The sequence below is a fragment of the Tenebrio molitor genome, chromosome 3 (assembly GCF_963966145.1).
Source record: "Tenebrio molitor chromosome 3, icTenMoli1.1, whole genome shotgun sequence".
NCBI classification, from domain to species: Eukaryota; Metazoa; Arthropoda; class Insecta; order Coleoptera; family Tenebrionidae; genus Tenebrio; species Tenebrio molitor.
The window spans coordinates 29,452,977-29,477,648 of NC_091048.1; the positions used below are offsets into that span (position 1 = coordinate 29,452,977).

General features: G+C 38.3%; 2 protein-coding genes and 2 long non-coding RNA genes across 5 annotated transcripts; all 4 read right to left on the reverse strand.

Moving 5' to 3' along the window:
• Window positions 1–1,759: 1,759 nt before the first annotated feature.
• On the reverse strand, window positions 1,760–18,574 carry LOC138125830 (uncharacterized). The gene is made up of 15 exons (XR_011157527.1): window positions 18,256–18,574; window positions 17,880–18,209; window positions 13,956–17,833; window positions 13,520–13,909; window positions 12,256–13,471; window positions 11,880–12,209; window positions 10,919–11,833; window positions 10,699–10,872; window positions 8,578–10,652; window positions 8,202–8,531; window positions 7,242–8,155; window positions 7,022–7,195; window positions 4,907–6,975; window positions 4,602–4,860; window positions 1,760–1,978 (listed from the first exon to the last, which is right to left on the reverse strand). It is a non-coding gene; the product is annotated as an uncharacterized lncRNA (long non-coding RNA).
• Window positions 18,575–20,045: 1,471 nt separating this feature from the next.
• LOC138125831 (uncharacterized) lies at window positions 20,046–20,798 on the reverse strand. Its single transcript, XR_011157528.1, has 3 exons — window positions 20,694–20,798; window positions 20,474–20,647; window positions 20,046–20,427 (listed from the first exon to the last, which is right to left on the reverse strand). It is a non-coding gene; the product is annotated as an uncharacterized lncRNA (long non-coding RNA).
• A 260-nt stretch (window positions 20,799–21,058) lies between these two features.
• LOC138125813 (uncharacterized) lies at window positions 21,059–22,133 on the reverse strand. The gene is made up of 5 exons (XM_069041346.1): window positions 22,005–22,133; window positions 21,778–21,957; window positions 21,545–21,730; window positions 21,342–21,496; window positions 21,059–21,289 (listed from the first exon to the last, which is right to left on the reverse strand). Exons 1-5 carry the CDS (start codon window positions 22,026–22,028, stop codon window positions 21,100–21,102), a joined length of 735 nt encoding a protein of 244 aa, XP_068897447.1. The 5' UTR covers window positions 22,029–22,133; the 3' UTR covers window positions 21,059–21,099.
• A 128-nt stretch (window positions 22,134–22,261) lies between these two features.
• LOC138125814 (uncharacterized) lies at window positions 22,262–24,509 on the reverse strand. 2 transcript variants are annotated; one of them, XM_069041348.1, is made up of 8 exons: window positions 24,367–24,509; window positions 24,137–24,319; window positions 23,913–24,089; window positions 23,260–23,855; window positions 23,036–23,212; window positions 22,800–22,979; window positions 22,608–22,751; window positions 22,262–22,544 (listed from the first exon to the last, which is right to left on the reverse strand). In XM_069041348.1, the coding sequence occupies exons 4-8, from the start codon at window positions 23,281–23,283 to the stop codon at window positions 22,515–22,517; spliced, it is 555 nt and encodes a 184-aa protein (XP_068897449.1). In that variant the 5' UTR covers window positions 23,284–23,855; window positions 23,913–24,089; window positions 24,137–24,319; window positions 24,367–24,509; the 3' UTR covers window positions 22,262–22,514. The 2 variants fall into 2 exon arrangements, with proteins under 2 accessions (XP_068897449.1, XP_068897448.1); XM_069041347.1 differs by having other exon boundaries at window positions 22,597–22,751.
• Between the last annotated feature and the right edge of the window lie 163 nt (window positions 24,510–24,672).

A 24,672-nucleotide genomic window follows, 5' to 3' on the forward strand; every position in this document is an offset into this window, starting at 1 on the left:
TTGGATCACGAAAAAAAAAACATTGTTCAAAAGAATATTGTATTATATATGTATTTCATTATAAACACTTAGAAAAATAGGTAAAATTAGACTTCGATAACTGCACTGTGGCTTCCGTTCCTACTTCTTGCACATTTTAAGATTTTGTGCATTTGCTTACACTTCCACATGACTGGATAAGATGTATAATAGTGCTTTTTTCATATACCATTAATACCGTAGTTAGTTTGGTTGTTAGGCATGCATATATTTACGGTTGTCAAATCAAGATTTAGAAAATTAATTTCCTCCACTAAACTTAATTTTACTCTAAAGTAAATAAGATAAAATAAGCAAATCACTAGATTTACTTCAATATGGTGAATGAGTTACGTATCTTTTGAACACGTAATCGGCTGCTTTGGGTGCTTTAAAATCTTGTTTATAACCAGACGAATAAATATGACGCGTAGATTTTTTGTCAAGATCCCATTCTCTCGTTTTATCATCCATTACCCCAGATTTTGTTATGTTGCCCTTAAAAGTGTCATTATTTCACGGTAAAAAAAGTAATTAGAACATACAAAATTTGCAAGGTACTCGCTTGAGGGCTGGTGGAACTCTTGTCCACATTCCAACAATCTGGGAATATTACGTTTGTAACATTTGGGGAAATAATTGTAAGACAAGTCGTAGGAGCTGGAGAAATTGTCAAGGAAGTTGGCGACCTTGGGAACATCTTTTTGTAAAAATACAACTTTTTTCTCCAGCTCATCTAGATCTAAGTCTAGGGGCTCATCCAACTCGTCATCTACGGGAATTTCACGGAATGCTTTACAATTGTACACTTCTGGGTAGACAATAGAAGGAATCTCGGCAACCACTGTTGGTGCTAGTGTATTTCCACGGTCAGCAAACCAATTTCCAATCAGTGTTTTGTTTGAATACATCTTTGTCGGTTTCTGGAATGCAAAGTTGGTGGAAAATAACAATCTGCGACAGTACATACCCTTTGCGTATTAAACTCTAGAGAATCACGTGACCCACTGCGCACTACTAAAAATAAAAAATAATCATTGACATTTGACAACTGACAGACGACAGTTATGGATTGTGTCTAGTATGGATTTTGCTCGCTGCGCAAGCGCGTTGATCACCATGAATTCGGTAACGATTTGCTGGCGAATCAAATTACGTCCAAATATTTTCTCTAGAATTTGTGCTCATCACTGAAATCGCCTCAACTCGACGTATTTGGCGTCCATTTCGTGCGGTCGCGCTCCGAGATCTTACTAAGCCTTAAAACCGATTCGAATTAACCGCCAAAAGTTGGAATTTCTGGTGGGAAGTTTGAATTCGTTCGGCAGGTTACGGTACTCTACATTATTATTTACAACACACTGTACTTCTGTTTTCATTATCTCGTCCCAAACTATGTTAGGATTATGCATTATGCTTCAACACCTTTAACCCGAAGTCCGAAGTTGTCTTTGTAGGACTTGGTGTACTGCGGTTTCGCTAGTTTGTCGGGAGTATGTTGAGCGCTGTCATTGACCCAAAATCCTACCAACACTCGATTTGAGTATCTGCTGGGTCTCTGGAAATGACGAAAATATCGTATTCTACCACATACATCGTACTGGATTCTGCTTTCCATTTAACGAATAAAAACGACAAAAATCAAACTGTCAAAAAATATAGTCGCCTGACTTTATTACGATGACAACGAAGAAAGAAAAGTAGGGAAACTGACTCATATGGACCACGAAAGATTAAACAGTCTGTTTCAATATAATGTATTTTGTCATTAATAATAAATAAAAAATACATTAAACTAGACTTTGTACAGCTATTGGAGTTTCGTTTCTATTTAGGCACTTCTGGCTTTTTTGCAGGTCTGGACTACACTCCCACCTGTTCGGATTGCAGTACTATTCCTTCCGTACCATCAGTATCGTCGACGGATTAGTACCGTTGCGCTTACGTTTGCGCTCAAGATCTAGAACATTTATATTTTTAGCAACACTTGACTTTTCTCTAAAACGTGCACGTAAATTAGACTAAGAGATCAATAAAGTAACCGCAGTACTAGTACAATGGCAATAAGTATCTTTTAGACATGTAATCGGCTGGCTCGGGTGCTTTAAACTCTTCTTTGTGCACGAAAGAAGAAATTTTACGAACACCTTCTTTCTCAAAATCCCATTTTTCCTTTTTGTAATCCAGAAGCCCAAAGTTCGTTATGTTCCCCTTAAAAGTGTCATCATTTTACAAGTTAAACAAAGTACTGGGATTTACAAAACTCGAAAGGTACTCCTCTATGGGTTCGTGGTAGGTACCTTTCTCTAAAATTCAGAATCCTGGGAATGTCAGGCTTGTAACATTTAGGAAAATGGTTGTATTCTAAGACATGTCGCAGGTGCTGGAGTAGTTGCCGAATTAGAAGAAATTTTGTAGTCCATGTATGGTACATACGAAAGTATTGTCCTGAACTCAAAAGATATTGGGGCCCTACTTTATTGCCCATTGTGGTAAAAAAGTAGAGAAATTGACTCATACAATTACGAAAAAAAAACATTCTTGAAAATAATATCGTATATTTCATTATTAACACTTAGAAAAATAGGTAAAATTAGACTTGGAAAACTGCACTGTGGGCTTCCGCCTACGTTTTGCACATTTCGAGGTTTTATGCATTAGCCCCTCCCACGTAACTGGATAAGAGTACTTTTCTTCTGTACCATTAATACCGTAGTTAGTTTGGTTGTTAAGCATGCATATATCTATTATACATATACATATTTACGGTTGTCAAATCAAGATTTAGAAAATTAATTTTCTCTGCTACACTTGATTTTGCTCTAAAGCAAATAAGTTGAAATAGGCAATGACCAACTTTAGTTCATTGGTGCGAATTATGCGATTGCGTTACGTATCTTTTAAACACGTAATCGGCTGCTTTGGGTGCTTTAAAATCTTGTTTATAAGCAGACGAATAAATATGACGCGTAGATTCTTTGTCAAGATCCCATTCTCTCATTTTATCATCCATAACCCCAGATTTTGTTATGTTGCCCTTAAAAGTGTCATTATTTCACGATAAAAAAAGTAATTAGAACATACAAAATTTGGAAGGTACTCGCTTGAGGGCTGGTGGAACTCTTGTCCACATTCCAACAATCTGGGAATATTACGTTTGTAACATTTGGGGAAATAATTGTAAGACAAGTCGTAGGAGCTGGAGAAATTGTCGAAGAAGTTGGCGACCTCGGGAACGTCTTTTCGTAAAAATACAACTTTTTTTGGTTGCTTATCTACGTCGAAGTCTAGGAGCTCAATCAACTCGTCATCCGAGGGAATTTCGGGGAACGCTTTACAATTGTACACTTCTGGGTACACAATAGAAGGAATCTCGGCTAGCACTGTTGGCGCTAGTGTATTTCCACGGTCAGCAAACCAATTTCCAATCAGTGTTTTGTTTGAATACATCTTTGACGGTTACTGGAATGCAAAATTGGTGGAAAATAACAATCCGCGACAGCACATACCTATTGCGTATTCAACTCTCGAGAATCGCGTGACGTGACCCACTGCGCACTACTAAAAAACAAACCTTGCCAATTTGACGAGTAACTACACGACAGAGTACAGACGACAGTTATGTTGTGGTATGGATTGTGGGTCTGGAATGTGGGTTTTGGGTTCCGTTCGCTGCGCAAGCGCATTGATTCAAAAGATGGATTTCGTGATGTTACTCTTAAATTGTAATGAACACTGTTAAACTCTAATGGATCAAAATCAGTTCTTGATAATCTTGAACTTGGAGAATGTATTAGATTACGTAAGTCGTACTGAATTCTGCTCTTCATCAAGAGAACAAAGACAAAATTAAAACTTAAAAAATATTGAGAGCCGACTATATTATCCATTGACAAAAAAGTTCGAAAATTGATTCATATGGATCACGAAAAAAAAATCATTGTTCAAAAGAATATTGTATTATATATTTTATTATTACACTTAGAAGCAAAGGTAAAATTAGACTTGAATAACTGCACTGTGGCTTCTTTCCTACGTTTTGCACATTTCAAGATTTCGTGCATTTGCTTACATTCCCACACGACTGGATAAAATGCAGTGCTTTTTTATGTAGATACCATTAATTCCGTAGTTAGTTTGGTTGTTATAAGCATGCACATTTACGTATATTTACGGTTGCGTCAAATCAAGATTTAGAAAATTAATTTTTTCCTCTACACTTGCTTTTACTCTAAACTAAATATGTTAAAATAGGCGACTAAATAAGTTAAAAGAGGCGATCATCAAATTCACTTCATTCGGGTTTAATTATTATGTTTTGCGTATTTTTTAGACGCGTAATCAGCTGCTTCGGGTGCTTTAAAATCTTGTTCATAAGCAGATGAAGAAACTTGACGAGATTTTTTGTCGTCAAGATCCCATTCTTCCATTTTATCATCCATAACCCCAGATTTTGTTATGTTGCCCTTAAAAGTGTCGTTACTTCACGATAAAAAAGTAATTAGAACCTACAAAATTTGGAAGGTATTCGCTTGAGGGCTGGTGGAACTCTTGTCCACATTCTAACGATCTGGGAATATTACCTTCGTAAGCTTTGGGGAAATGTTTGTAAGACAAGTCGTAGGAGCTGGAGAAATTGTCGACGAAGTTGCCGGCTTTGGGGACGTCTTTTTGTAAAGATACAACTTTTTTTGTTCCCATTTTCTCCAGCTTATCTACGACTGAGTCATCCACGGGAATTTCAGAGAATGCTTTAGAATTGGCCAGTTCTTCAGCCTTATAGCTACGGTCAGCAGACCAATTTCCAATCAGTGTTTTGTTTGAATACATCTTTGTCGGTTACTGGAATGCAAAATTGGTGGAAAATACAATCAGCGACAACACGTACCTATTGCGTATGAACTCTCGAGAATTAGGTGACTCACTGCGCACTACTAAAAAACAAACTTTGGACAACAACTATGAACTATGGATTGTGGAATCCGTTCGCCGCGCAAGCGCATTGATTCACATGAATCCGCGTAATAAAATACATTTGAGATATCTTGATTGAACCATTTCAAAACAAGAAGAAAATTAACTAACATTACTGTTGTTAGAACGTTCAAACTCCCAGTTTTGACAAGAAATTGGAAGGTACTGTTACGATTTAAATTTCGCGGCAAATCATAAATTCTAGAAGGTTCGCACTCGTTCCAGAACGGGCTCTCGAACCCCGACTTCCGGTGCCGGCCGCACCGAATTTGCGAGAGAAGGGGCAAAAGTTGTAACAGGTGGAACCAGCGCCATTTCGTGACTTCGTGAGGCTTTCCACAGGGTATGCAGAGGATACTGTAATCCTAGTGTGCTGATGCGCTCTTGGTCACCCGAATTTACTTCGCGGAGTCTTCAGAGCGCTGTGGAGAGTCTGGAATTATGGTTTCGCACCTGGTGAATTGACGTGAATCCAGACAACCGTGGTAAAATACCTCGGTGTCAAATTCGACAACCTTCTCAGCTTTTTCCCCCAAGTTGAGCATGCGAAAACTCGCGTTTTGATCGTTCGGGGACAACTTAATTCGCTGGTTTGTCGGCGAAGTAAGATGTCCACCAAGAACAAAGTCACAATCTACCGACAGATTGTCAGACCCGCCATGATGTATGGCTCTGCGATGTGGGGGAACGTGTCTAACACGCAACTCGAAAAACTACAAGTCGTGCAGAATAAATTTCTCCGGGCAGCTTTCAGTGCACCCTGGTTCGTCAGGAATTCGCAACTCCATCGGGAAGCAAATCTTCCAACCATCAGGGAGAGTTCCTGCACAATGTTGCTAGGAAATTCTTTGAGAGTGCGGCTGAACACCCAAACCCCTTTGTACCCGATGCCGTCAATTATGACGCGAACATGCCACTCCGACTCCGGCACAAACGACCGAAGTGTCTGCTCTTCCGAGAGGACTGAAGTACAATTACCACTTGTCCGATGTTTTTGTTTCAGACCTCCGCAGATATGTGTAGTTTCTTCGAAACAAATTATTAATTAAACTCTCCCGAGTATGTTTCAGATCACACATCAGGGCCATCTCCAGTTCAAAGGACCAGGTAAAAGTGTAGCGGCGTATTCTTGTTTTGTGAATTTCATAACTTTTTGAAGGATTCGCAAATTTAAAATTAAACTTGCCAAATGTCATAGGTGTTACAGGTACCGTTGCTAAAGAAATTGCAGCCAAGCAACCTGAATTTACTTTTTAAAGTCGATTAACTCATTAGCGTACAGCAAATTTTGACCAAATTTTCAATTATTTTTATCTCGAAAACGAAAAGACTTATTACAAACATTTTTTGTATATGTATGAGTTCTACTTATCGTCATCTATTACTGGATTTCTTCTGGCAGGTTATATCATGACCATCCTGTATTATTAATCGACACAAATAAGTTAGAAAGGGGACTAATATGGATCACGAAAAAAAAAAACATTGTTCAAAACAATATTTTATATGTATATGTATTTCATTATTAACACTTAGAAAAATAGGTAAAATTAGACTTGGATAACTGCACTGTGGCTTCCGTTCCTACGTCTTGCACATTTTACAATTTTGTGCATTTGCTTACACTCCCACATGACTGGATAAAATGTAGTGCTTTTTTTATATACCATTAATACCGTAGTTAGTTTGGTTGTTAAGCATGTATATATTGACGGTTGTCAAATCAAGATTTAGAAATTAATTTTCTCCACTACACTTGATTTTACTCTAAAGTAAATAAGATAAAATAAGCAAATCACTAGATTTACTTTAATATGGTGAAATTGGTGAATGAGTTGCGTATCTTTTGAACACGTAATCGGCTGCTTTAGGTGCTTTAAAATCGTGTGTATAAACAGATGAACAAATTTGACGCGTAAATTTTTTATCAAGGTCCCATTCTATCATTTTATCATCCATAAGCCCATATTTTGTTATGTTGCCCTTAAAAGTGTCGTTATCTCACGATAAAAAAATTATTAGAACATACAAAATTTGCAAAGTAATCGTCATCCATGGGAATTTCGGAGAATGCTTTACAATTGTACACTTCTGGGTACACAATAGAAGGAATGTCGGCTAGCACTGTTGGTGCTAGTGTATTTCCACGGTCGGCAAACCAATTTCCAATCAGTACTTTGTTTGAATACATCTTTGTCGGTTTCTAGAATGCAAAATTGGTGGAAAATACAATTAGCGACAGCACATACCTATTGCGTATTTAACTCTCGAGAATCGCGTGGTGACCCACTGCGCACTACTTAAAAACAAACCTTGACAATTTGACGACCAACTACACGAGAGACGAGAGTTATGTATGGATTGTGGGTGCAGATTCCGCTCGCTGCGCAAGCGCATTGATTCAAAAGATGGAATTTCGTGATGTTACTCTTAAATTGTGATCAACACTGTTAAACTCTAATGGAATGGGTTAAAATCGGTTCGTGGTAATCTTAATCTTGGAGGATGTATTAGATTACGTAAGTCGTACTGAATTCTGCTCTTCGTTCAGAGAACAAAGACAAAATTAAAACTTAAAAAATATTGCGAGCCAACTATATTATCCATTGACAAAAAAGTTGGAAAATTGACTCATATGGATTACGAAAAAAAAAAACATTGTTCAAAAGAATATTGTATTATATATTTTATTATTACACTTAAAAGCAAAGGCAAAATTAGACTTGAATTCCAGATTTCAAGATTTTGTGCATTTGCTTACACTCCCACATGACTGGATAAGATGTAGTGCTTTTTTTATGTAGATACCATTAATTCCGTAGTTAGTTTGGTTGTTATAAGCATGCATATTTATGTATATTTACGGTTGCGTCAAATCAAGATTTAGAAAATTAATTTTTTCCTCTACACTTGCTTTTACTCTAAAGTCTAAACTAAATATGTTAAAATAGGCGACTAAATAAGTTAAAATAGGCGATCATCAAATTCACTTCATTCGGGTTTAATTATTATGTTTTGCGTATTTTTTAGACGCGTAATCAGCTGCTTCGGGTGCTTTAAAATCTTGTTCATAAGCAGATGAAGAAATTTGACGAGATTTTTTGTCGTCAAGATCCCATTCTTCCATTTTATCATCCATAACCCCAGATTTTGTTATGTTGCCCTTAAAAGTGTCGTTATTTCACGATAAAAAAGTAAGTAGAACCTACAAAATTTGGAAGGTATTCGCTTGAGGGCTGGTGGAACTCTTGTCCACATTCTAACGATCTGGGAATATTACCTTCGTAAGCTTTGGGGAAATGTTTGTAAGACAAGTCGTAGGAGCTGGAGAAATTGTCGACGAAGTTGCCGGCTTTGGGGACGTCTTTTTGTAAAGATACAACTTTTTTTGTTCCCATTTTCTCCAGCTTATCTACGACTGAGTCATCCACGGGAATTTCAGAGAATGCTTTAGAATTGGCCAGTTCTTCAGCCTTATAGCTACGGTCAGCAGACCAATTTCCAATCAGTGTTTTGTTTGAATACATCTTTGTCGGTTACTGGAATGCAAAATTGGTGGAAAATACAATCAGCGACAACACGTACCTATTGCGTATGAACTCTCGAGAATTAGGTGACTCACTGCGCACTACTAAAAAACAAACTTTGGACAACAACTATGAATTGCTATGAACTATGGATTGTGGATTCCGCTCGCTGCGCAAGCGCATTGATTCACATGATCCGCGTAATAAAATACATTTGAGATATCTTGCTTGAGCCATTTCAAAACAAGAAGAAAATGAACTAACATTACTGTTGTTAAAACGTTCAAAGTCCCAGTTTTGACAAGAAATTGGAAGGTACTGTTACGATTTAAATTTCGCGGCAAATCGTAACTTCTAGAAGGTTCGCACTCGTTCCAGAACGGGCTCTCGAACCCCGACTTCCGGTGCCGGCCGCGACGATTTTGCGAGAGAAGGGGCAAAAGTTGTAACAGGTGGAACCAGGGCCATTTCGTGACTTCGTGACTCGTGAGGCTTTCCACAGGGTATGCAGAGGACACTGCAATCCTAGTGTGCTGATGCGCTCTTGATCACCCGAATTTACTTAGAGAGCGTTGTGGAGAGTCTGGAGTCATGGTTTCACACCTGGTGAATCGACGTGAATCCAGACAACCGTGGTAAAATACCTCGGTGTCAAATTCGACAACCTTCTCAGCTTTTTCCCCCAAGTTGAGCATGCGAAAACTCGCGTTTTGATCGTTCGGGGACAACTTAATTCGCTGGTTTGTCGGCGAAGTAAGATGTCCACCAAGAACAAAGTCACAATCTACCGACAGATTGTCAGACCCGCCATGATGTATGGCTCTGCGATGTGGGGGAACGTGTCTAACACGCAACTCGAAAAACTACAAGTCGTGCAGAATAAATTTCTCCGGGCAGCATTCAGTGCACCCTGGTTCGTCAGGAATTCGCAACTCCATCGGGAAGTAAATCTTCCAACCATCAGGGAGAGTTCCTGCACAATGTTGCTAGGAAATTCTTTGAGAGTGCGGCTGAACACCCAAACCCCTTTGTACCCGATGCCGTCAATTATGACGCGAACATGCCACTCCGACTCCGGCACAAACGACCGAAGTGTCTGCTCTTCCGAGAGGACTGAAGTACAATTACCACTTGTCCGATGTTTTTGTTTCAGACCTCCGCAGATATGTGTAGTTTCTTCGAAACAAATTATTAATTAAACTCTCCCGAGTATGTTTCAGATCACACATCAGGGCCATCTCCAGTTCAAAGGACCAGGTAAAAGTGTAGCGGCGTATTCTTGTTTTGTGAATTTCATAACTTTTTGAAGGATTCGCAAATTTAAAATTAAACTTGCCAAATGTCATAGGTGTTACAGGTACCGTTGCTAAAGAAATTGCAGCCAAGCAACCTGAATTTACTTTTTAAAGTCGATTAACTCATTAGCGTACAGCAAATTTTGACCAAATTTTCAATTATTTTTATCTCGAAAACGAAAAGACTTATTAGAAACATTTTTTGTATATGTATGAGTTCTACTTATCGTCACCTATTACTGGATTTCTTCTGGCAGGTTATATCGGGACCAGCCTGGATTATTAATCGACACAAATAAGTTAGAAAGTGGACTAATATGGATCACGAAAAAAAAAAACATTGTTCAAAAGAATATTTTATATGTATATTTATTTCATTATTAACACTTAGAAAAATAGGTAAAATTAGACTTGGATAACTGCACTGTGGCTTCTGTTCCTACTTCTTGCACATTTTACGATTTTGTGCATTTGCTTACACTCCCACATGACTGGATAAAATGTAGTGCTTTATTTATATACCATTAATACCGTAGTTAGTTTGGTTGTTAAGCATGTATATATTGACGGTTGTCAAATCAAGATTTAGAAATTAATTTTCTCCACTACACTTGATTTTACTCTAAAGTAAATAAGATAAAATAAGCAAATCACTAGATTTACTTTAATATGGTGAAATTGGTGAATGAGTTGCGTATCTTTTGAACACGTAATCGGCTGCTTTAGGTGCTTTAAAATCGTGTGTATAAACAGATGAACAAATTTGACGCGTAAATTTTTTATCAAGGTCCCATTCTATCATTTTATCATCCATAAGCCCATATTTTGTTATGTTGCCCTTAAAAGTGTCGTTATCTCACGATAAAAAAATTATTAGAACATACAAAATTTGCAAAGTAATCGTCATCCATGGGAATTTCGGAGAATGCTTTACAATTGTACACTTCTGGGTACACAATAGAAGGAATGTCGGCTAGCACTGTTGGTGCTAGTGTATTTCCACGGTCGGCAAACCAATTTCCAATCAGTACTTTGTTTGAATACATCTTTGTCGGTTTCTGGAATGCAAAATTGGTGGAAAATACAATTAGCGACAGCACATACCTATTGCGTATTTAACTCTCGAGAATCGCGTGGTAACCCACTGCGCACTACTTAAAAACAAACCTTGACAATTTGACGACTAACTACACGAGAGACGAGAGTTATGTATGGATTGTGGGTGTAGATTCCGCTCGCTGCGCAAGCGCATTGATTCAAAAGATGGAATTTCGTAATGTTACTCTTAAATTGTGATCAACAATGTTAAACTCCAATGGAATGGGGAATGGGTTAAAATCGGTTCGTGGTAATCTTAAACTTGGAGAATGTATTAGATTACGTAAGTCGTACTGAATTCTGCTCTTCGTCCAGCGAACAAAGACAAAATTAAAACTTAAAAAATATTGGGAGCCGACTATATTATCTATTGACAAAAATGTTGGAAAATTGACTAATATGGATCACGAAAAAAAAACCATTGTTCAAAAGAATATTGTATTATATATTTTATTATTACACTTAGAAGCAAAGGCAAAATTAGACTTGAATTCAAGATTTCAAGATTTTGTGCATTTGCTTACACTCCCACATGACTGGATAAGATGTAGTGGGCTTTTTTTATGTAGATACCATTAATTCCGTAGTTAGTTTGGTTGTTATAAGCATGCATATTTATGTATATTTACGGTTGCGCCAAATCAAGATTTAGAAAATTAATTTTTTCCTCTACATTTGCTTTTACTCTAAACTAAATAAGTTAAAATAGGCGACTAAAGAAGTTAAAATAGGCGATCATCAAATTCACTTCACTCGGGTTTAATTATTATGTTTTGCGTATTTTTTAGACGCGTAATCAGCTGCTTCGGGTGCTTTAAAATCTTGTTCATAAGCAGATGAAGAAATTTGACGAGATTTTTTGTCATCAAGATCCCATTCTTCCATTTTCTCATCCATAACCCCAGATTTTGTTATGTTGCCCTTAAAAGTGTCGTTACTTCACGATAAAAAAGTAATTAGAACATACAAAATTTGGAAGGTATTCGCTTGAGGGCTGGTGGAACTCTTGTCCACATTCTAACGATCTGGGAATATTACCTTCGTAAGCTTTGGGGAAATGTTTGTAAGACAAGTCGTAGGAGCTGGAGAAATTGTCGACGAAGTTGCCGGCTTTGGGAACGTCTTTTTGTAAAGATACAACTTTTTTTGTTCCCATTTTCTCCAGCTTATCTACGTCTGAGTCGTCCACGGGAATTTCAGGGAATGCTTTAGAATTGGCCAGTTCTTCAGCCTTATAGCTACGGTCAGCAGACCAATTTCCAATCAGTGTTTTGTTTGAATACATCTTTGTCGGTTACTGGAATGCAAAATTGGTGGAAAATACAATCAGCGACAAGACGTACCTATTGCGTATGAACTCTCGAGAATTAGGTGACTCACTGCGCACTACTAAAAAACAAACTTTGGACAACTTCTATGAACTATGGATTGTGGATTCCCTTCGCCGCGCAAGCGCAGTGATTCACATGAATCCGCGTAATAAAATACATTTGAGATATCTTGCTTGAGCCATTTCAAAACAAGAAGAAAATGAACTAACATTACTGTTGTTAAAACGTTCAAAGTCCCAGTTTTGACAAGAAATTGGAAGGTACTGTTACGATTTAAATTTCGCGGCAAATCGTAACTTCTAGAAGGTTCGTACTCGTTCCAGAACGGGCTCTCGAACCCCGACTTCCGGTGCCGGCCGCGACGAATTTGCGAGAGAAGGGGCAAAAGTTGTAAAAGGTGGAACCAGGGCCATGTCGTGACGCTTCCCACAGGGTATGCAGAGGACACTGCAATCCTAGTGTGCTGATGCGCTCTTGATCACCCGAATTTACTTAGCGGAGTCTTCAGAGCGTTGTGGAGAGTCTGGAGTCATGGTTTCGCACCTGGTGAATCGACGTGAATCCAGACAAAATCGTCATGTTCGACCGTGCCATCCCCTGGACAACCGTGGTAAAATACCTCGGTGTCAAATTCGACAACCTTCTCAGCTTTTTCCCCCAAGTTGCGCATGCGAAAACTCGCGTTTTGATCGTTCGGGGGCAACTTAATTCGCTGGTTTGCCGGCGAAGTAAGATGGACTAATTTGGATCACGAAAAAAAAACATTGTTGAAAAGAATACTGTATTATACATGTATTTAATTATTAACACTTGGAAAAATAGGTAAAATTATATAGACTTGGATAACTGCACTGTAGCTTCCGTACCAACGAGTACGTCTTGCACATTTTAAGATAAGATGTAGTGCTTTTTTCATATTCCATTAATACCGTAGTTAGTTTGGTTGTTAAGCATGCATATATTTACGGTTGTCAAATCAAGATTTAGAAAATTAATTTCCTCCACTACACTTGATTTTACTCTAAAGTAAATAAGATAAAATAAGCAAATCACCAGATTTACTTCAATATGGTGAATGAGTTACGTATCTTTTGAACACGTAATCGGCTGCTTTGGGTGCTTTAAAATCTCGTTTATAATCAGACGAATAAATATGACGCGTAGACTTTTTGTCAAGATCCCATTCTCTCATTTTATCATCCATGACCCCAGATTTTGTTATGTTGTCCTTAAAAGTGTCATTATTTCACGATAAAAGAAAGTAATTAGAACATACAAAATTTGGAACGTACGCGCTTGAGGGCTGGTGGAACTCTTGTCCACTTTCCAACAATCTGGGAATATTACGTTCATAACATTTGGGGAAATCATTGTAAGACAAGTCGTAGGAGCTGGAGAATTTGTCGAGGAAGTTAGCGACCTTGGGAACATCTTTTTGTAAAAATACAACTTTTTTCGCCTGCAGTTTCTCCAGCTCATCTAGGTCTAAGTCTAAGAGCTCAGCTAACTCGTCATCCACGGGAATTATAGGGAATGCTTTGCAATTGTACAGTTCTGGGTAGACAATAGAAGGAATCTGGGCAAGCACTGTTGGTACTAGTGTATTTTCACGGTCAGCATACCAATTTCCAATCAGTGTTTTGTTTGAATACATCTTTGTCGGTTTCTGGAATGCAAAATTGGTGGAAAATACAATCCGCGACAGAACATACCTTTTGCGTATTAAACTTTCGAGAATCACGTGACCCACTGCGCACTACTAAAAATAAATAACAAACATTGACATTTGACAACTGACAGACGACGGTTATGGATTGTGTCCGGTGTGGATTTTGCTCGCTGCGCAAGCGCGTTGAACACCATGAATGCGGTAACGATTTGCTGTCAAATAAAATTACGTCCAAATATTTTCTCTAGAATTCGTGCTCATCACTGAAATCGCCTCAAATCGACGTATTTGACGTCCATTTCGTGCGATCGCGCTCCGAGATCTTACTCAGCCTTGAAACCGATTCGAATTAACCGCCAAAAGTGGGCATTTCTGGCGGGAAGTTTGAATTCGTTCGGCAGCTTACGGGAAAACAAATAAATATCATGTGAATCTATACGATATATTTTGGTTCTAAGTACATTTCTTGGGACACGGAGTCGGAGGCGTCTCAGGAATGCACTCCCACGTGATGAGGTTCCACGTGCTGGCTCTGGGCACTTGTATTAACTGAACGCCCGAGTGACTCCAAAAACTGGTCTGTCTCTCAACTTTAGACAAGTAGGTACTCTATAAAGTGATGGAAGTGGTTGTAGGACACATCGTACAAACTCGAGAAGTTTTCCAAGAAATTGGGAGAATTCTTGTCGCCCACGTTTGATACGAAGTTGCTGTCGTACACGAGGATTTGATCAGTAGGTACTCTACATTATTATTTACAACACATTGTACTTCTGTTTTCATTATCTGGTCCCAAACTATGTTAGGATTATGCTTCGCCACCTTTAACCCGAAGTCCGAAGTTGTCTTTGTAGGACTTGGTGTACTGCTACTGCGGTTTTGCTAGTTTGTCGGGAGTATGTTAAGCGCGGTCATTGACCCAAAATCCTACCAACACTCGATTTGAGTATCTGCTGGGTCTTTGGAATTGACGAAAATGTCGTATTCTACCACATACATCGTACTGGATTCTGCTTTCCATTTAACGAATAAAAACGACAAAAATCAAACTGTCAAAAAATATAGTCGCCTGACTTTATTACAATGACAACGAAGAAAGAAAAGTAGGGAAACTGACTCATATGAACCACGAAAGATTAAACAGTCTGTTTCAATATTGTGTATTTTGTCATTAATAATAAATAAAAACTACATTAAACTAGACTTTGTACAGCTATTGGAGTTTCGTTTCTATTTAGGCACTTCTGGCTTTTTTGCAGGTCTGGACTACACTCTCACGTGATCGGATTGCAGTACTTTTCCTTCCGTACAGTTCGAGACACGGAATTTCGAGAATCACTGTCAATATATGTACAATCGCGGCCATCCAAAAGTGAACGATAGCTTGCGAAAATTTCCGTATTTTTCGTTAGATTAAATCAGGCTGTATTCATTGGCGTTCGTGCAGCAGGCGTTACTATTTTAATAATAAAAAGTTGTAATAATAAAAATGAGACTGAGAAGTAATTAATACATTATTAAAGTGAAAGTAAACTTTAGAATATTATATTGAAGATGCAAGTCTTACTGCAATGTAATTCTCTCGCCACAGCAGCTAACGACCAATTTTCTTCTAGCTTTGCAATAGCCCTAGCTGTCTGCATCGGAGAGAGATGTGGCATTTAAAAAAAATAGTTTCAATAATTTTTTTATCGCTAGTGTCAAACTTTGACATTTTAGGACGCCTATGATTTAAAGTAAATATCAAACTATAAAAAAAAAAACGTTCACTTTTGGATGGCCGCGATAGTACTGTCAAAAAATGTAAAATAGGCTTTACATTATTAACCTCAATGACTGACATGCGACTGACGTGGACAGAAAATAAATTTCAAAATTTGACTTTTGAATGTCACGTTGACAATAAAGAGAGATTTACATCGCAATTTTTTGAAGTGACAGAAAAATGATGCCCGAAATTCCGTGTCCCGAACTGTACCATCAGTATCGTCGACGGATTAAGTACCGCTTTGCGCTAGAGATCTAGAACATTTATATTTTTCGCAACACTTGACTTTTCTCTAAAACGTGCACGTAAATTAGACTAAGCTATCAATAAAGTAACCGCAGTACTACAATGGCAGTACGTATCTTTAAACTTGTAATCGGCTGGCTCTGGTGCTTTAAACTCTTCTCTGTACACGAAACAAGAAATTTTACTAACACCTTTCTCAAAATCCCATTTTTCCTTTTTGTAATCCAGAAGCCCAAAGTTTGTTATGTTCCCCTTAAAAGTGTCATCGTTTTACAAGCTAAACAAAGTACTGGGATTTACAAAAAAAGATTTAGAAAATTAATTTTCTCTGCTACACTTGATTTTGCTGTAAAGCAAATAAGTTGAAATAGGCAATGACCAACTTTAGTTCATTGGTGTGAATAATGCGATTGCGTTACGTATCTTTCAAACACGTAATCGGCCGTTTTTGGTGCTTTAAAATCTTGTTTATAAATAAGCAGATGAATAAATTTGACGCGTAGATTTTTTGTCAAGGTTCTATTCTACCATTTTATCATCCATAACCCCAGATTTTGTTATGTTGCCCTTAAAAGTGTCATTATTTCACGATAGAAAAAGTAATTAGAACATAAAAAATTTGCAAGGTACGCGCTTGAGGGCTGGTGGAACTCTTGTCCACATTCCAACAATCTGGGAATATTACGTTTGTAACATTTGGGGAAATAATTGTAAGACAAGTCGTAGGAGCTGGTGAAATTGTCGAAGAAGTTGGCGACCTCGGGAACGTCTTTTCGTAAAAATACAACTTTTTTTTGGTTGCTTATCTCATATATACAATATGGCTTATCTACGTCGAAGTCTAGGAGCTCGTCATCCAAGGGAATTTCGGAGAATGCTTTACAGTTGTACACTTCTGGTTAAACAGTAGAAGGAATCTCGGCTAGCACTTTTGGCGGTAGTGTATTTCCACGGTCGGCAAACCAATATCCAATCAGTACTTTGTTTGAATACATCTTTGTCAGTTTACGGAATGCAAAATATAATCAGCGATAGCACATAGCTATTGCGTATTCTACTCTAGAGAATTACGTGACGTGACCCACTGCGCACTACTAAAAAACAAACCTTGACAATTTGACAGCTGATAGTACTAAGTGTGCTAAGTACTTCCCAAGAGTTACGGATTGTGGGTGTGGATTCCGTTCGCTGCGCAAGCGCATTGATCCAAAAGATGGAATTTCGTGATGTCATTCTTAAATTGTCATCAACACTGTAAACTCTAATTGAATGGGTTCGTGGTAATCCTAAACTTGGAGAACAAACACAAAATTAAAATTTAAAAAATATTGAGAGCCGACTATATTATCCATTGACAAAAAAAATTGGAAAAATGACTCATGGATCACGAAAAAAAAACATTGTTCAAAAGAATATTGTATTATATATTTTATTATTACACTTAGAAGCAAAGGCAAATTTAGACTTGAATAACTGCACTGCGACTTCTTTCCTACGTTTTGCACATTTCAAGATTTTGTGCATTTGCTTACACTCCCACATGACTGGATAAAATGTAGTGCTTTTTTTTTATGTAGATACCATTAATTCCGTAGTTAGTTTGGTTGTTATAAGCATGCATATTTATGTATATTTACGGTTGCGTCAAATCAAGATTTAGAAAATTAATTTTTTCCTCTATACTTGCTTTTACTCTAAACTAAATAAGTTAAAATAGGCGATCATCAAATTCACATTATTCGGGTTTAATTATTATGTTTTGCGTATCTTTTAAACGCGTAATCAGCTGCTTCGGGTGCTTTAAAATCTTGTTCATAAGCAGATGAAGAAATCTGACGAGATTTTTTGTCGTCAAGATCCCATTCTTCCATTTTATCATCCATAACCCCAGATTTTGTTATGTTGCCCTTAAAAGTGTCGTTACTTCACGATAAAAAAGTAATTAGAACATACAAAATTTGGAAGGTATTCGCTTGAGGGCTGGTGGAACTCTTGTCCACATTCTAACGATCTGGGAATATTACCTTCGAAAGATTTGGGGAAATAATTGTAAGACAAGTCGTAGGAGCTGGAGAAATTGTCGACGAAGTTGCCGGGTTTGGGAACGTCTTTTTGTAAAGATGCAACTTTTTTTGATTCCATTTTCTCCAGCTTATCTACGTCTGCGTCATCCACGGGAATTTCAGGGAATGATTTAGAATTGGCCACTTCTTCAGCCTTATAGCTACGGTCAGCAGACCAATTTCCAATCAGTGTTTTGTTTGAATACATCTTTGTCGGTTACTGGAATGCAAAATTGGTGGAAAATACAATCAGCAACAACACGTACCTAATGCGTATCAACTTTCGAGAATTACGTGACCCACTGCCTACAGAAATCCACTGCGCACTACTAAAAAACAAACTTTGGACAATTACTATGGATTGTGGATGTGGATTCCGCTCGCTGCGCAAGCGCATTGATTCACAATTTCACATGAATCCGCGTAATAAAATACATTTGAGATAATCTTGATTTAGCCATTTCAAAACAAGAAGAAAATGAACTAACATTACTGTTGTTAAAACGTTTAAACTATCAGTTTGACAAGAAATTTGAAGGTACTGTTACGATTTAAATCGCCGCGCCCTTGTAAATCTTCGCGATTTCTCTAGAATGTTCTAGAACCCATAAGCGGCTAAATTCCATCAACTGCGCATGTGCATATTATGATGTTTCAAATTTAAACCTTTATGCAACTTGGAACTTGTTCTATGCAGTTGTCGCACGTTGGACCTGTGTCCTGTCTCCTGTGTCGCACTTGTATGTTGCCTTTGTTGTGAATTCCTTAGTCCGTTATTGCACCTGTTCGTTAGTTATTGACAGTGACCGATATTTAGTTATTGACAGTCACCGATATTTATAAAATGTCACTAAAATAATTTGAATCGATGTAGAGAATACAATTTATTGAATGTGCAGGGTTATTCTAAATTATTGTAGTCGAAGTAGGCGTGAAAACTGAATGTAAAATTTATGGTTGCCGCTCCACATAAAAAAATCATCAAAATGATGTGTTAAATTGGGTGCAAAACTACTCAATATTTTTAAAATTGATTGTCGAACAACTCAATATTTCTGGATTCAATAGTTAATTTAATAAAAATTAATAAAATCCTCATCACCGCACTTTTCACCTAAAAAATGACAGTGACAGCGACACAACTGACAGTTCACATGAAAGCGGCAAAAACGTAATAACATGGGCATGGCCTACTTCGACTACAATCATTTAGATTTAGAATAACCCTGTACAATCGAGAAACCTAAAAGGCAATAAATGAAAAAAGTTTGATATTTTATTGTTGCATATTTAACATTACACATTTTAACACTTGGCACGCGCCTATGATTTGTCAAAATTGACACTGATTGACATAGTCGATGAAACTGACAACGTCGTTAATAAAAGGTTAATTTACAAAGTAAAATTTTTCAAATTTTTCAGTACAGTTAAAACTCCGTGTGTGTGGGGAAGAATATGGCACGCGCATTCAAGTCAGTTGGAATCAAAACTGTCTTAATTTTTGGCGTGCACATTCAAACCCGCGCGGGGATAACACGTGGCCACAAGTCTCTGCATGCTTCGGTTAAAATTCAGTGGCGGCCGTATTTTGTCCGATTTACGAAATATGTCTCGTGAATACAATACAAGGGTACGCCACTGTTATCAGACAAATTTCCTTTTTGGTCACCATCACAATGAACGTTTGCTGCACAAGTGTGTGTGTCACAAGACTACATTGGGTGTGTGTACTCACAGAAAGTACGGGACAAGCGTGTACACTTTTGCTTTTAACTGCACATTCTTCCCTCTGTGTGTGGCCGCCTTAAGGCACTTGTCGAGGCATGCGCAGTTGATGGAATACACTTTGGTATTTAGCCGCTCCTGATTCACTGTTGTGAAAAATGTAAAAAATGTGAGATTACAGAGACATGAATTGTTTCGGTAGATCAAGGCAACGGTGGAGCACTGCGAAATTATTGTCCTGAACTAAAAAAATACTGGGGACTTACTTTATTGCCCATTGTGGTAAAAAAGTAGAGAAACTGACTCATACGATCACGAAAAAAAGGCATTCTTGAAAAGAATATTGTATTTTTCATTATTAACACTTAGAAAAATAGGTAAAATTAGACTTGGATAACTGTACTGTGGCCTTCCTCCTACGTTTTGCACATTTCGAGGTTTTATGCATTAGCTTCTCCCATGTAACTGGATAAGGGTTCTTTTTTTCTGTACCATTAACACCGTAGTTAGTTTAACAGGCAATGACCAACTTTAGTTCATTGGTGCGAATAATGCGATTCCGTTACGTATCTTTTAAACACATAATCGGCTGCTTTAGGTGCTTTAAAATCGTGTTTATAAACAGATGAATAAATTGGACGCGTAGATTTTTTGTCAAAGTCCCATTCTATCATTTTATCATCCATAACCCCATATTTTGTTATGTTGCCCTTAAAAGTGTCGTTATCTCACGCTAAAAAAATTACTAGAACATACAAAATTTGCAAAGTACTCGTCATCCATGGGAATTTCGGAGAATGCTTTGCAATTGTACACTTCTGGGTACACAATAGAAGGAAACTCGGCTAGCACTGTTGGCGCTAGTGTATTTCCACGGTCAGCAAACCAATTTCCAATCAGTGTTTTGTTTGAATACATCTTTGTCGGTTTCTGGAATGCAAAATTGGTGGAAAATACAATCAGCGACAGCACATACCAATTGCGCATTAAACTTTCGAAAAATCACTTGATATCTCTGCGCAGTGTGCACTACTAAAAAACAAACTTTGAGATTTGATAACTGACAGTTATGGATTTTGTTTTGTCTGGATCCCGCTCGCGGCGCAAGCGCGTTGATCCACAAGAACCGCGTAACGATTTACTGTCGAATCGAATTTCTTCGAAATATTTTCTCCAGAATTCGCGCTCATCACTTTGAAATCTCCTCAAATCGACATTTTTGGCGTCCATTTCGTGCCATCGCACTCCAAGATTTTACTCAGCTTTAAAATTGATTCGAATTAACCCCCAAAAGGTGGCATTTCTGGCGGGAAGTTTAAATTGGTTCGGCAGTTTACGAGAAAAGAAACACATTTCTTGTGAATCTATACGATATATTGGTTCTAAGTACATTTCTTGGGACACGGAGTCGGTGGCGTCTCAGGAATGCACTCCCACGTGATGGGGTTCCACGTGCTGGGTCTGGGCACCTGTACTAAACTGAACGCCGGAGTGACTCCAAAGACGGGTCTGTCTCTCAGTTTCAGACAAGTACTCTCTAAAGTGACGGTATTCAGTACCGACGAATTCGCTCTAAAATAACAATTCTGTAATATAAAGACATTACAACAGTTGCGCATTCTACTTAGGAGTCGCAAATCGCCTGAAAGCGTAGTCTTTGGCGTCAGGCGCCATGAACGTGTCCTTGTAATGCGTGGAATTATTTTTGCGCGGGTCCTGCACTTCGCATTCCCACTGTTGCTTCTTGTCGTCTATCAAGCCGTAATTGGTCATGTTCCCCTTTGGCCAAAATTCAGTAAAAACTTGACAAAACCAGAACCTACTCACGAAACTGGGAATATAGTCTTCGGTGGGCTCGTGGTAACCCTGTCTGAACCTGAGAGTCCTGTTTATATGGCCTTTGAAACACTTGGGGAAATGGTTGTAGGACAAGTCGTAGGTGCTCGTGAAGTTTTCGAAATAGTTGGGCAAATCGTTGCGACGAATCTGCGAGATGAAGTTGCAGTTGCTCTCCTGGAAGGGAACGTTGACTTTGCTGCCAAGGAAAAGGTGAAAGATACTTCAGAGTTTAGTTTTTGGTCCCAGACCACGGAAGGATCGATCCGCGACAAGGGTTTGCGGTCGTAACTGTCGGCGTAAGTGGAGGATTTGGGGTAATCCTCGGTCTGTACCGGGGAACTATTGATACGGTCGGTTACCCAAGATCCGACCAGTACTTTGTCGCAGTAACGGTTAGGTTTCTGGAAAATAATCGGAAAATTGGGAAGACGAGTCGCGTGCTACGTACGTCGTATTCGATTCTTTGGGTCATTTCAGAAACAAAAAAGAACAAAAAGTAAAAAAAAAGTACACAATATACTATTGTCAAAACAAAACTGTCAGTTTTGACAGTTTGTTTGGGTTATGAAGGTACTAGTATGGATTTTGATTGATATGGATGGACATAATACTATTGTCAAAACAAAACTGTCAAACATGTTGGCATTTGAAAGTACGGCATGTGGTATTAGTATGGATTTTGATTGATCTGGAGAAACGTGTCAATTTTTACACATTAACAAAAAACTTTATTTCTACAATACAAAATAAACATACAGTACAAAAATAAAATAAGGTTAATCTTTTGGTACGATTCAGCATCAACTATCTTCTTTGGTTAGGTTTGTTTTTTAAGTCTGGAGTACACTCCCCCGTGATTGGATTGCAATACTTCTCCTTGTGCGCCGCGACAAGTGTGGATGGTCCAAAATCGCCTTGATGTTTTCTCTGTTTTGGAAGCATTTCAAAACTCAATAAATTAACTTGTCCGAGCGCGTTCCAGTTCGTCCTAAAACAAGCAATTAACTGTCTAAATTAGTACATAACGACGAGCTATCTACAAAGGATGTACGAATCGTTTAAAGTCGTAATCGCTGGTAGCAGGAGCTTGAAATTGGCACCGATAGCTAGTGGGATCCGTCGAACGAGGATTGTTTTGGTCGTATTTCCACTCCTCGCGTTTCTGTTCCACAAGACCAGATTTCGTGACGTTGCCCTTAAATCATCGTTAAGATTTGATTCGACTTGATTTCGATAAATTTACAAAACTCGGCAGATAGTCGTCGAGGGGTTCGTGGTAATCTTTCAAAAATCGGTATATCCTGGGGATGTTACTCTTGTAACATTTGGGGAAGTGGTTGTAGGACAAGTCGTACAAACTCGAGAAGTTTTCCAAGAAATTGGGAGAATCCTTGTTGCCCACGTCTGATATAAAATTGCTGTCCTAGACGAGGATTTGATCAGTAGGTACTCTACATTATTATTTACAACACATTGTACTTCTGTTTTCATTATCTGGTCCCAAACTATGTTAGGATTATGCTTCACCACCTTTAACCCGAAATTGTCTTTATAGGATGTGGTGTACTGCGGTTTCGTTAGTTTGTCGGGAGTATGTTGGGCGCGGTCATTGACCCAAGATCCTACCAACACTCGATTGGAGTATCTGCTGGGTCTCTGGAAATGACTCTTAAGCTGTGAAAATGTCGTATTCTACCACGTACATCGTACTGGATTCTGCTATCCATCTAACGAACAAAAACGACAAAAATCAAAACTGTCAAAAAATATAGTCGCCCGACTTGATTACAATTACAATGAAGGAAGGAAAGTAGGGAAACTGGCTCATATGGACCACGAGAGATTAAAGATCTATTTTGTTATTAATAATAAATAAAAAATACATTAAATTAGACTTTGTACAGTTACTGAGTTTCATTCCTATTTAGGCACACTTCTGGCTTTTTTGTATGTCTGGAGTACACTCCCACGTGATCGGATTGCAGTACTTTTCCTTCCGCACCATCAGTATCGTCGACGGATTAGTACCGCTACGCTTACGTTTACGTTCGAGATCTAGAAAATTAATTTCTTTCGCTACACTTGACTTTTCTCTAAAACGTGTGAATTAGAATAAGCGATCACTAAAGTGGCTGTAGTACTACAATTGCAGTACGTATCTTTTAAACTTGTAATCGGCTGGCTCAGGTGCTTTAAACTCTTCTTTGTAAACAGAAGAAGAAATTTTATGAACACCTTCTTTCTCAAAATTCCATTTTTCCTTTTTGTAATCCAAAAGCCCAAAGTTCGTTATGTTTCCCTTAAAAGTGTCACATTTTACAAGTTAAACAAAGTAGCTATTATACTGGGAATTTACAAAACTCGGAAGGTACTCCTCTATGGGTTCGTGGTACCCTTCTCTAAAATTCAGAATCCTGGGAATATTACGATTGTAGCATTTGGGAAAATGGTTGTAGGACAAATCGTAGGTGCTGGAGTAGTTGTCGAAGAAATTGGGGGGCTCGCGGAGGTCTTGTGAAAATACAATTCCTCCCTAGAAGAAAATTGTAATTTTCTGGTGGATTTGCTTCGATTTGGTACTTCTCTGTCCATGCGTTGGTCCCACACAGCGTCGATGGGAACTTTAGAGTACGGTTTACAGTCGTACAGCTCTGTATACAGGGTGGTAGGAATTTCTAGTTGCAGTACTCGCGGTACTGCATTGACACGCTCGTCAAACCAGTTTCCGATCAGTACCTTGTTGGAGTACGCATTGCATGGTCTCTAAAGATTTAACTTGGTGAGGGGAATAATTTGAGAAGAGTACTTACTGCGTGTGGAACTCTCGGAGCCATCGATAAATACGTGTCGCAGTAATAAATAATGTAAAGTGTCATTTTGACATAAACGCCAGTTGACCGCACCGCGTTATGGATAGTGTTCGGTATGGATTTCGCTCGGCGCGCAAGCGCCCTCTCACTTGTCAAAATGAATCCGCATTACAATTCGCTGTCAAATCAGCTGTTGTATACAATTTGTTGGAAATAATATCAGTGGAATTTGTGATCAGCAGCGAAACCCCCTCGAGTCGATGTATTTAACGTCAATTTAGTGCAGCCGCGCGTGTCGCCCCGCGA